Source organism: Heloderma suspectum, chromosome 2 (genome assembly GCF_057233095.1).
Source record: "Heloderma suspectum isolate Gila_16-S chromosome 2, 16-S_ref, whole genome shotgun sequence".
Lineage (NCBI taxonomy): Eukaryota > Metazoa > Chordata > Lepidosauria > Squamata > Helodermatidae > Heloderma > Heloderma suspectum.
This window is the reverse complement of record NC_139459.1, coordinates 46,347,867-46,360,047: the sequence shown is the minus strand read 5'-3', so window position 1 is coordinate 46,360,047 and position 12,181 is coordinate 46,347,867. Positions and strand designations below refer to the sequence as shown.

Below are 12,181 nucleotides of genomic sequence, written 5' to 3'. Positions count from 1 at the left end.
GGCACGTCTTAGTCTATGTAAACATTTACGTAGACTAAGACGGAGAAAATAAGGGGAATGCAAATAGCGTAGCGTCTACGCTATTTGCGTTCCCCTTATTTTCGCTGTGTTAGTCTACATAGACTAAGTTTACGTAGACTAAGACGTGCCAAAATAAGGAACACCGCCATTTGCTTACACGCTTTTTGTTTTTTTTTAAGTCAGCCGTGATCGGCTACGTAAACATTTACATAGCCTATCACGGTGTTTTTTTAAAATCTAGCCATGATAGGCTACATAAATCTTTACGTAGCCTATCACGTTTTTTTTGTTTTTGTTTTAACCTGGAAATGGCGGTGGCGACAGCCGGTCGGAAGACCGGCCGCCGCCGAACCACCGCCGGAGCTGCCGTCAGAGCCACCGCCGCCAGGAAGATCCGCCCCAGGTAAGTCCCATCCCGGGGGGGTGGCGGGCCATTCCGCCACCAATTTCGGGGGGCCGAATGCGCTGGCGGAACTTTCATACATCCCTAGCTGCCGCTGACCAGGGCAGGAGGAGCGGGGGGGGGGCGCTCCCGCCTTTGCCTGTTGCTCGTGCTTATACGTGGGGTTTGCTGTGTGTGGGAGAGGGATTCTAGTGGGCTTGATGTGCAGACGTTAGCAGGGGATCATGTCTTAGCATCATGCAGTGAATGTTTTCACCTGCTGTTTGTTTGCACATCAAGTTTGTCCTTCAAGGTGCAGGAGGGGGCCTGGGGTTGGATCCCTCTGGTTGACAGCAGGATCCTAGGCTTGTTTACTCAGAAATAAGTCCCAATGTGTTCAATGGAGTTTACTCCCCCAGTGAGTGTAGTTACACTTGTAGCCTTGTAGGGCAATCCTTCTTGTCCTTTTATTAGCAGAGAATAAATGAAAAACAATGTTTAATTTAGTAATATGTATTTCAGTGATACCGTAAAAATTAGCATTATAGACCACTCCAGACCATCGATTTATACTACAGTAAATGTGCATTTTTTATTCATTTGTTGTGGAGCAACAACACAGTGGAGGTGAGGAATAGATTTAAGGGATTAGGCCTGATAGACAGAGTGCCGGAGGAACTATGGATGGAGGTCCGTAACATTGTTCAGGAGGCAGCAACTCAATCCATCCCAAAGAAAAAGAAATGCAAGAAAGCAAAGTGGCTGTCTGATGAGGCTTTACATGTAGCTGAGGAAAGAAGGGAAGCAAAAAGCAAGGGAGAAAGGGGAAGATATATCCAACTGAATGCAGAGTTCCAGAGAATAGCAAGGAGAGACAAGAAGGCCTTCTTAAATGAACAATGCAAAGAAATTGAAGAAAACAATAGAATGGGAAAGACTAGAGATCTCTTCAAGAAAATCGGAGATCTCAAGGGAACATTTTGTGCAAAGACGGGCATGATGAAGGACAAAGAAGGCAGGGACCTAACAGAAGCAGATGAGATTAAGAAGGGGTGGAAAGAATACACAGAAGAACTATACAGGAAAGATCTGAATGTCCCTGATAGCCATGATAGTGCGGTCACTGAACTTGAGCCGGACATCCTAGAGAGTGAAGTCAAGTGGGCCTTAAGAAGCATTACTAACAACAAAGCTAGTGGAGATGACAGTGTTCCAGCTGAGCTATTTAAGATCCAAAAAGATGATGCTGTAAAAGTGCTGCACTCAATATGCCAACACATTTGGAATACTCAACAATGGCCACAAGACCAGGTCAGTTTACATTCCAATTCCAAAGAAGAGCAATGCCAAAGAGTGTTCAAACTACCGTACAATTGCGCTCATTTCACATGCCAGCAAGGTTATATTCAAAACCCTACAAGCTAGGCTTCAGCAGTATGTGAACTGAGAACTACCGGAAGTACAAGCGGGGTTTTGAAGAGGCAGAGGAACTAGAGATCAAATCGCCAACATTCGCTGCATCATGGAGAAAGCAATAGAATCCCCGAAAAACGTCTATTTCTGCTTCATTGACTACACTAAAGCCTTTGATTGTGTGGATCACAACAAACTGGAAAATTCTTAAAGAGATGAGAGTACCAGACTACCTTACCTGTCTCCTGAGTAACCTGTACGAGGCTCAAGAAGCAACAGTAAGAACCGGACAACATGGTACAACCGATTGGTTCAAAATTGGGAAAGGAGTACGACAAGGCTGTATATTGTCGCCCTGCTTATTTAATTTATATGCAGAGTACATCATGAGAGACGCTGGGTTGGATGAATCACAGGTCAGAATTAAGATTGCCGGGAGAATTATCAACAACCTCAGATACGCAGACGATACCACCCTAATGGCAGAAAGCGAAGAGGATCTAAACAGCCTCTTGTTGAGGGTGAAAGTGGACAGTGCAAAGCTGGTTTGAAACTCAACATTAAAAAAAACCTAAAATCATAGCATCTGGCCCCATCACTTCCTGGCATATAGAAGAGGAAGAAATGGAAGCGATGACAGGTTTTATTTTCTTGGGCTCCAAGATCACCGCAGACGGTGAGTGTAGCCATGAAATTAAAAGACGCTTGCTCCTTGGGAGGAAAGCTATGGCAAACCTAGACAGCATAGTAAGAAGCAGAGACATCACCTTGCCAACAAAGATTCATATAATCAAAGCTATGGTTTTCCCAGTAGCAACGTATGGCTGTGAGAGCTGGACTATAAGGAAGGATGAGCGCCGAAGAATTGATGCCTTTGAACTGTGGTGCTGGAGAGTTCCCTGGACTTCAAGGAGGTCAAATCAGTCCATCCTAAAGGAAATCAACCCTGAGTGCTCATTGGAAGGACAGATACTGAAGCTGAAGCTCAAATATTTTGGCCACCTAATGCGAAGAGAAAAGTCACTGGAAAAGACCCTGATGCTGGGAAAGATTGAAGGCAAAAGGAGAAGGGGACAGCAGAGGATGAGATGGCTAGATAGCATCACCAATTCAATGAACATGGACTTGAGCACACTCCGGGAGAAGAGTGCAGGACAGGAAGGCCTGGTGTGCTATGGTCCATGGGGTCACGAAGAGTAGGACATGACTGAACGACTGAACAACAACAACAAATGTGCATTTTTTATTCATTTGTTGTGGAGCATCCAGATGTGTTTCTTCAAGGCACCATTTCTCTTTCAGGGACATCACATTTCTCTTTCTGCTAGTATGTCCATTCTTTTTGTGCAGCCATGTTACATACTGTACCCAGTGTGACAGACTCCTGTTCTGGCATCACTAAGGATGAGCAATACAACCCATGGCCATAACATTGTGTAAACTTCTAAAAATTCTTTCACAGCTGTTCACTCTCTTGATGTTCAGCTCAAGCACAGGAGCACTCATCTTGCTCTTTAAAAATTAAACTAAAGCAAACACTACTAGCAAGGCTACCTCCTGCTCCAGCAATAAAGGCCCATGAATTTGTAACCTCTTAGTTTCTTTTTACTGTAGAACTTTGCAGGTACCATGCACCTCCTCTCTAGCATTGATCTCCCTGATTTTTTTAAAACAGCAGTGAATGGTAGTATCTCACTTGCATCGAGGCTACCTCTAAAAACAAAGGTAAAGGTGTCCCCAACCAGTCATGTCCGACTCTAGGGTGCGGTGCTCATCCCCGTTTCTAAACCGAAGAGCCAGCGCTGTCCATCCATTATGTGGAGACAGAATATTATGCTACAATTGGACTAATTCAAGTATAGTGCTAAAGATAAAATCAGTAGTTTGAAAATGTCTGGGCAGGCTCTGCAATTGCTATTGAATATTATTTAACCTAATTTACTTGCTGATCTCTAGAACACAATGCATAAAAAGGCATTTTCTTTGAATTTTTCCCTTATGAACTCCATTTTTCCACAAATTTTTTGTTAGAGCAAAATAGGTGAAATAAAAGTATTCACAAATCACTATTACATCCCAAGTCCTAAATGCATTTACTTCTACAAGGATAGGTGTAAGGATAATTTGTATTAAAGGTTAGGTGATAAAATTATAAGATTTTACAAGACAATTTGTAATGGCCCACTTCCCCGATTCATAAGAGAGCTCTGAGTGCCCTAGAGTAATTTAAAAGGGGAAGCAGATCAACAGCCAAACTGCTCTTGAGTAATGGGTTCATCTTCATTATTCTACCATCACCTTTTGAGCAAGGTTCTGTTGAGGTTACAGTACATAGCTGTTAACATAAGGTTTTGTAAAAATGGCTGTTACTCAATAGCTTCTGTAGTACAAATGGAATGCATTGTACATTGCAATTTTTTTGTGCACAAAGGTTCAAAGATAACTCTAGTTTATACTAATAGCAGAAAATTATCTTCAGTTTTACCTGAGAGAACTTTGTGAAACCTAGGGCAAGTCTCTGATTATTCCTCAACCACTCCTTGGCTACTGTGTTCATATGAACAGTTGTCAGTTTTTATAACATGTTCAGTGCACAAATTCCTTTTTTGTTGTCACTGAACAGAACAGTTAAAATAAGGTGATGATAGAAATATGGATTTCCCCATCTTCTTAGGAGTAAATGTCTCAATTATTTGTTTAGGTGAAAGTTACCAAAGTAGATCCCTCTTCTTTCCATGCCCAAAATGTCATTGTCCATGCATAGAGAATAAGTACTGCATGCCAAGAAAGCCAAGCAGAGGATAATTCCAATATGTGCTCACTGACATCACTGAACATGATCCTCTGTGAGGACCATGCTTCAATACACCAAGCATCTGTGAACAATACCAGAGAAAGGTATAGGTTTCTGTATAAAACCCACACAAAAGATCCAAGTGATCCAGGCATTTTTTCATATGAATACAGCCTCTTATAATGTGTAAGGAGCATGTGGTTTGTTGGCAGAATGGATAAAAATGGGTGATTAAAAATATTGTAAAATATTTTTAAAAGTCAAAGATATAAATATAAATCAATTTTTAAAACTTAAAATGGATTTTATTTTGGGTTTTTTTAAGTTTCAGGTATAAGTAATTTCTCTTTTTAAAATAACCTTTTAAAATCATATCTGAACATAATGCAACATAACCACTTGATACTGGGGGCCAGCGACTAGCCTGACAAGTCATCGCAAGCACTAGAATCCAGGTGATGCCATACAATGGCCCCATCTACACAGGGCATTTACTCTGGTTCTACTGTGCTCCCAAGAAGATTGTGGCTCATGAGGCATGCCCCTCTCTGTAGCAAGTGTGGTTTTTCATGCTCTAATACCCGGTTTTTGGCAAAGTGGTTTTCTGACAGATTTTCCCGTTTTGGCAGCTTCAGCATGGTTTGGGTGTCTGTGTGACCTGAACTGCCTTTTGTGCAAGCTGGAGGGAGTAGTGCTCATTGGCAGAAGGGAAAGTGGTGTCATGAAAGGGTGGATACGAGGAGTGGCCAGAACATGTCTACTTGGAAGTAACTTATTCCCTTCAATTGCACTTTATCGAGTATGAGTGGACAGAGGGGCCAGGAGAATCCTTTTGCCTGCTCTATTTGAAATGTCCGGACTGGCGAATGTGTGCATAGGTTTAATGAGTTTAGAAGGTGATTGCCCCCAAAGGAGCCTTCTTCCTGCTCAGAAAGGGTGGATATAAGGTGAACATGTCTGCTGAAAAGTAACTCATTTATTTATTTATTTCTATACCGCCCAATAGCCGAAGCTCTCTGGGCGGTTCACAAAAATTAAAACCAAACAACACACAATAAAACAATTTAAAATATATAGAACATTAAAACCACAATATAACAATACAACCACAATAAAACCTAGCTCATTCTCCTCCACTGCACTTTATTGAGCACATGAGCAAGGAGAGGGGTGGGGAACAAGCCTCCACTCATTCGCTGCCCTGCACCTACACAGTTGATGACTGCCCCGCACCTACTACACAGTTGATCTACTCGTGGGACTCCGCCCACCCAACCCCAAACTAATGTGGTTTCAGGTGCTGTTTGCCCTGTGAAAGAGGCTTTTAAAAAAGTATATACCACTTTACTGGCTATGTTTGCCCTGGGAGAAGCAAACACAATTTCATGAAAATCTGAATTTAAAAAGAATCACCTCAGACAGCATCTCCATTTAGATGGGACAAATATCTCATCAGGATCATCCACTGAATTTGCAAAGATTATCTTTACTCCTATTTTATGCACAACTACCTGAACTGTGCAATGTTCAGTTCTGAAATTGACTACTAAACAACATGGAACTTCAGTTACCATCTAATTGTCCAGTGTGATCTTGCTTAGTATCCTTGCATGTGTGCATACCTTGCCTAGAAACTGACATAACTCTCATGTCCAAAGGGCATGTGTGCTGCAGTGCACGGTCAAAGTTTCTGAGTTATGCCTTGGAGGGTGCAATCCTATGGGAATAGTCGGCTGCCTCTGAACTCAGAGCTGCCGACTATCCAATGCAGGGCGGGTGGAGCACAGAGAGGATCCTCTCCGCCGTGGTCTGGCCATCCTGCATTTGTGGCTAGGCAGCCGATTTTGGCTGCCTAGCTGGAGCACATCAGAGCAGGAGAGGGGGAGGCCGGACAGTGCATGGGAAGCATTGTAACGGCGCTTCCGTGGTCTCCCCTCTCTGCCCCTCGGAGTGCCCCCCTTTTGCCCATTCTGCGCTGCTCTTATGAGCGCGGAGCCGCTGACAAACCATGCTGCATATGAGGGGGGGGAGGTTTCTGGGAACTGAGCTTGGAGCCCTGGCCCTGAGCTCGGTTCCCAGAAACTGAAAAATCCTATGGCCATCTAGACATTGTCTAGCGACCATAGGATTGCACCCTAAGGCGGTAATCCTAAACCCATTTATCTAGGAGTAAGCCCCACTGAACTCAATGGCACCTACTTCTGAGTAGACATGCATAGGATTGCACTGTAAAGTATACAAAGGCTGTATTAAGTAGAGTATTTAATTGCAAAATGCTATGTTCCTATTGTTAGAGCACCCAGATAGAATGCATGCTCGCTCAGGAAATATATGAATTTCAAAATGGGAAACTTGATTTAAATCAATAATTTAAATTAGTCTTTTCTTGATTATTTAAACTGATTGTTTAAGTCATAGAATCATAAAGTTGGAAGGGGCCATTTAGTCCATCAAGTCCAGCCCCCTGCTCAGTGCGGGAATCCAGTTTAAAGCATCCCTGACAGATGGTTGTCCAGTCTTTGCTTAAACACCTCCAGCGCTGGAGAGCTCACCATATTGATAGGCAGTTGGTTCCATTATCTGACTGCTCTGACTATAAAGAGTTTTTTCCTCATGTTCCACCAAAATCTGCCTTCCTGCAACTTGCCTGTTATTTCACATCCTACAGTCTTGGATGACAGAGAACAAGTTGCAGCTCTCTTCTGTGTGACAACCGTTTAAGTCAGTGGTGGGCAACATCTGGAGGTCTGGGGGCCATTTTCACCCCCCAGACCCCCAGCATGGGTTGTAGTCCACAGGGTGCCATGGGGCAGCTAGAAAAAAAACCCAAATCACCAATTGGCTGCTGAAATTTGGCAGCAAACTACTCTATAGCACTACCATAGTTAAATTTAGCGTGTTGCCCACCATACTTTAGGTACTTGAAAAATGTTATCATATCCCCCTTCAGTCTTCTCTTCTCAAGGCTAAACATACCCAGTTCCTTCAATCTTTCCTTGTAGGACTGTGTTTCTCATCCCCTAATCATCTTTGTTGCCCTTCTCTGAACTCATTCCAAAGTACCTAAATCCTTCTTAGTGTGGTGCCCAGAACCAGACACAGTATTCAAGGTGAGGTGTGACCAGTACAGAGTAAAGTGAGACTATTACTTCCCATGGTTTAGATACGTCTATTGATGCAACCTAAAATTGCATTTGCCTTTTTTGCAGCCACATCACACTGCTGACTCATATTCAGCTTGTGACTGACTACAACTCCAAGATCCTTTTCATATGTACCATATAAGGTATTAGCTATTCCACCCAATTGTGTGTCATCTGCAAATGTGATAAGCAATCCCACCCTCTTCCTCCAAGTCATTAATAAAAATGTTGAAGAATACAGGGCTCGAGTCTGAACCCTGTAGCACACCCCTTGATACCTCCATCCAGTTTGATGAGGAACCATGGGGAATCCCTTTGATTTAAATGAATCTACCCTATTTTTGCTCAGACATAGTGAAGAATCCCATACCAGTAAGCAAGAGTTAACATAAAAAATAACAATTATTTCTTAATTATTAGTAAACCCGAAATACGTCCTATTGCATAGTTCATATGCAATCTCCAATCAACTCAAGCCCTGTTCAGACATTAACCACCCACAAGACTAGAATTACATGAGGAGGAAAGCAGGACCACAATCGGTGGCCTGACCTTCTCTGCTGGTTTCTGTCACTCAGCTCCATCATCTCCATGTCTCGGGGGGTGTCTCCACAAGTGATTTACTGTGAGGTTGCTGCATTCAGAGGTCATTCGGGGCACATGACTCGGTGGCCATCTTGCAGCCACCCTGGAGTTTCTCACCAAAAACCCAGTTCTTCTGAGACTACTTTTAGTCTGATTGTTTTCCTTTATTCAGCTTGTCTGCGTTTCTATTGTGGTGTGCACCATCTTCTGCATTTACTCCAGCATGGTTTTCCTGCCCAGGGGTGTGTCTTTCACCTGGCTGTGACCTCACTGACCCCATTCAAGGGGTGTTTCCCCAATGTTTTCCCCACCCGTGTTTCTGACATTTCAGGGCTGGCTGTCAGAGTTCTGAGCTACCTCATGGCATTTACTTCACCTTGCCTTCCACTAAACTCTGGTGGCCATCCCCGCAAAGTATAGATGTGATCTGGGCAGGCTGTAACTTTTTAAAAAAAGTAACACATGAAAGCAAAACAGTGCTTTTGTCCGGCAATACCTACGCCCTCATCGCACTATCACGCATTTGCTAGCAAGTCCTATAGCCCCTATCTCCCTATCGCACAATTGTGTGATAGTGGCTAAAGGGCTTGCTGGCAAATGTGCGATAGTGAGATAGAGACTATAGGACTTGCTGGCAAATGCGCGATAGTGAGATGGGGAGGGAAAGAAATAAAAACAAAATGGTGGAATTGGGCATAGGTTGGGGAAGCAGGTGTCTCCTCAGAAATAACTCCCATTGTGATCAATGAGGCTTGTTCCCTAAATATTGATGCTACGTTTCTTTACTGTTTGCTTTGTTGCTGTAAGGAAGTAATTAACACGAAGTTTTGAACCTTTGCATTACAGGAGTTTCAGGGGCAGGAGAAAGGGGGGTAGAGCCTGGAGTGGGGGAGCCTCTCCTATTGATTGAGCAGCCCCTGCCAGTCTGATGATGTTCACTCCAACCGACCCCCCCTCCCGGAAGGATGTTCCTGTGAAGTGACTTAGGATGGTGCGGTGCTTGTTCGTGGAGCCCTGCATGGACCAAAGCCGGATCCTTGAAAAATCCAGGTAAGCCACCATTCGCTTATCCTTTCATTGTCGTGGAGACACCCCCTTGGTGACATAACTTCTGCAACAGGTTGTCTGCTCTACTCCTTTTGGCTTCCAGTGCAATTTTGAACCCTGATTGAGCAATGTTCTAAATCATGCAGGGTATTTACACAAGTAGAGTTAGCAGTCCAATATGTGGAGAATGGAGCAAAGAAATGGGAATGCAATGGAGGGGGCAGGGCCAACAAGTGCAGTTCCATTCACCCCCTTCCCACAATTCTAATCATGTGGAAGGGGGAGGACACCTGAACAGGCCTTCAAATCAAGTCAAATAAGTCATATGTTAATGAAGTCTAGACTCTTAATATCAAAGAATTACATGTTTGCCTTTGTTTATATTTTAGTAGTCCCACCCTTCTTCTGAAGCCGTGTTCTTGTTGGTTCAGTCATTACCAGTGATTCTGGGATAATAGTCGCTGGATATTTTTTGCCTAGTAGTTCAACTTCCAGTTTCTGTCCAATTTTACTGAGTTCCACAGGGACATATGCAAAAGCCAGACTCCGCTGGGTACTGTAGCTGTAACATCCAGATGTGGTGTTACCAATAACCTGGAAAAATACCCAAATATCAAAATGTTTAGTACATGAACATCTACCCAATTGATGTGTGTTAATAAATATTTAAGCTATAACACAGACATGTTATAAAATCAAATATATGACTGCATGTTGCACAGCTGATCTTGCCTGTTTTAACCATATCAGAAAAGGCTAGGTATGTTTTGACACAGAGAATGTATGGTGTAATACTTTTTCATTGGGCCAACATCTGCCTAGGAAAAGATGTAGCACATGTATTTCCTATTCTTGTGGATCAACCCAGCTTGACTCCAATAACCTACTCTACAAATTTACATTAAAGCATATTTAAAAAGATATTACTTTTCCCAAGTAATAAATATAAGGAAATATCCCATACAGCCACTGCACTTCCGCTCATTCTCTTGCGCCCATGGGACCAACTGCTAGTGCAACAGAATAAGCAACCCTGAAAACGAGCGCTTTCTAAAGCACTTCCTAAAGCAACCCTGAAAACGAGTGGAAATCCTCGTTTCTGGAACAGGGCAGGTCAGCAGAGCTCCCTTCTGCAAGTTCCACTGACCTGCCTGGTTCCAGAGCTTCAGAATCTACTAGCTTCCCATCATGCAAGCAGTGGGTCCTGCTGCTAGCGTGCAGGCAGCTTTGGATACTGCCTGTAGCTTTTAACCTTTTCTCCAGTCCAAGTAGCTTTCACCTAGACTCCCCTTCCCATATAACTGAAAGCTATAAATTTGGACACATACAGATGGATGTAATAAGTGACCTAATACTGTAAGAAATTTCCCATTTATAATTTCTGTTTTTCTCTAGAATTCTGATATTAGAATAATAGTCTTCAATCTTTTCAGGCCTGAGACCCGCTTTTAGCATGAATATGCATTTGGGGACCCACTTCTTCATGTTTACCATATATCTGTATGGTAGTAGTGCTATTGTTGTAATCCATATTAAGTCAGGCTGCAACCCACTAGGTCCTGACCCATCAGCTGAAGATTGATGAATGTAGATAATGCCAAATTAGAATAAATTTTGGTGATTTAAAGAGGACAGGATGATGTGTGAACTCTTCTTTTGTCTGTCACCTTTTGCTCATACCAAACAACCGTTTTTCTCCTTGTGGGGTTTTTGTTTCCTTGTGGAAGGCCCACTGGGAGGAAAAAAAAGTCTGGGGCACTACCAGCTCAGCTTGCAGGCAGAGGCAACTGCTGGCCAGATGTCTGCTGTTCTGCAGTGCCAACCAAGAGGATTATTGCACCTTTTCAGGCAAGCAGGATCAGGTGACTCAAAGAGCCAATAAAGTCCTATCTTGCTCTATATAACTGCTTATTAAGCATGGTTGCTCAGTCTGAACGATTTGTTGCCTGCTGGAAGCCCTGCCAAAAATGGGGCTGAGCGTAAAAAGCAGCAGGTGGGGAAAGGTCCAGCACCTTTCTTCCCATCCTGTTTATCCACTTGGAATTGTCCCCCACCCCCCCACTGTATATTCTAGCATATGCTGCTGTCATGTAAGCCTCTTATGGCATCTTCACACCAAGATCTCCTTATTTCACTCTTTTTCAATTCAATTAATTTTCTTCGTTCAGAAACAATCCTTGCACGTTTCTGTTTCCAAGAACTTCTTCCTCCCCAAACTGTTTGCATTTTCAGACTATATTGAGTTTCCACAACTGCATGCATATGGCCAGATGTAATAATTTGCAAATTCCCAACAGGAAAAAAAATGTTACAATTCTGTACACATTTATATCAGTGTAAGCCTCACTGAGTGCAGTGGGACTTACTTCTGAGTAAACATGGACTTCACAGTGATCCAGTTGTGAAGGGCAAGCCCTTGGCCAGGAAGAAGCACAAGCTAAACTTTGTCCGCACAACTTTCCAAAAATGTTTGCATCAATTTAAAGAGATACTTCATTTTGCATAAAGAAGCCAAGAAATGGAGTGCAAACAGTGATGGTTCCTGTGATATAGTGTGAACTCTTAAGGTTTTATTGTTTTAAATTGCTGTGTATTGCTTTGATGGCTTTTTAGAAAATAAGGTGGTATATAAATGTTAATAATAAATAATAAAATAAATAAACTGTGTCTCTTTGTTGTGTGAAGCCCACCAAAGGATTGAATGAAATGCTACTGGTCCGAATTCCAGAGGGGTAGCCTTTATCATCTGTTCAGCAAACACAAAACACAGGGCTCTTTTTTATTATTATTCACTTG

At 42.8% G+C, this 12,181-nt stretch overlaps 1 protein-coding gene across 1 annotated transcript in view; it reads right to left on the bottom strand.

Annotated features, from left to right (window-relative positions):
* Window positions 1–5,575: 5,575 nt before the first annotated feature.
* DMGDH (dimethylglycine dehydrogenase) overlaps window positions 5,576–12,181 on the bottom strand; it is a 99,770-nt gene continuing 93,164 nt past the window's right edge. Inside the window, exon 16 of the mRNA XM_084833397.1 lies at window positions 5,576–9,979. Within this exon, the coding sequence (XP_084689523.1) occupies window positions 9,764–9,979 (216 nt within the window). The 3' untranslated portion in view covers window positions 5,576–9,763. The remainder of the gene's footprint in view (window positions 9,980–12,181) is intronic.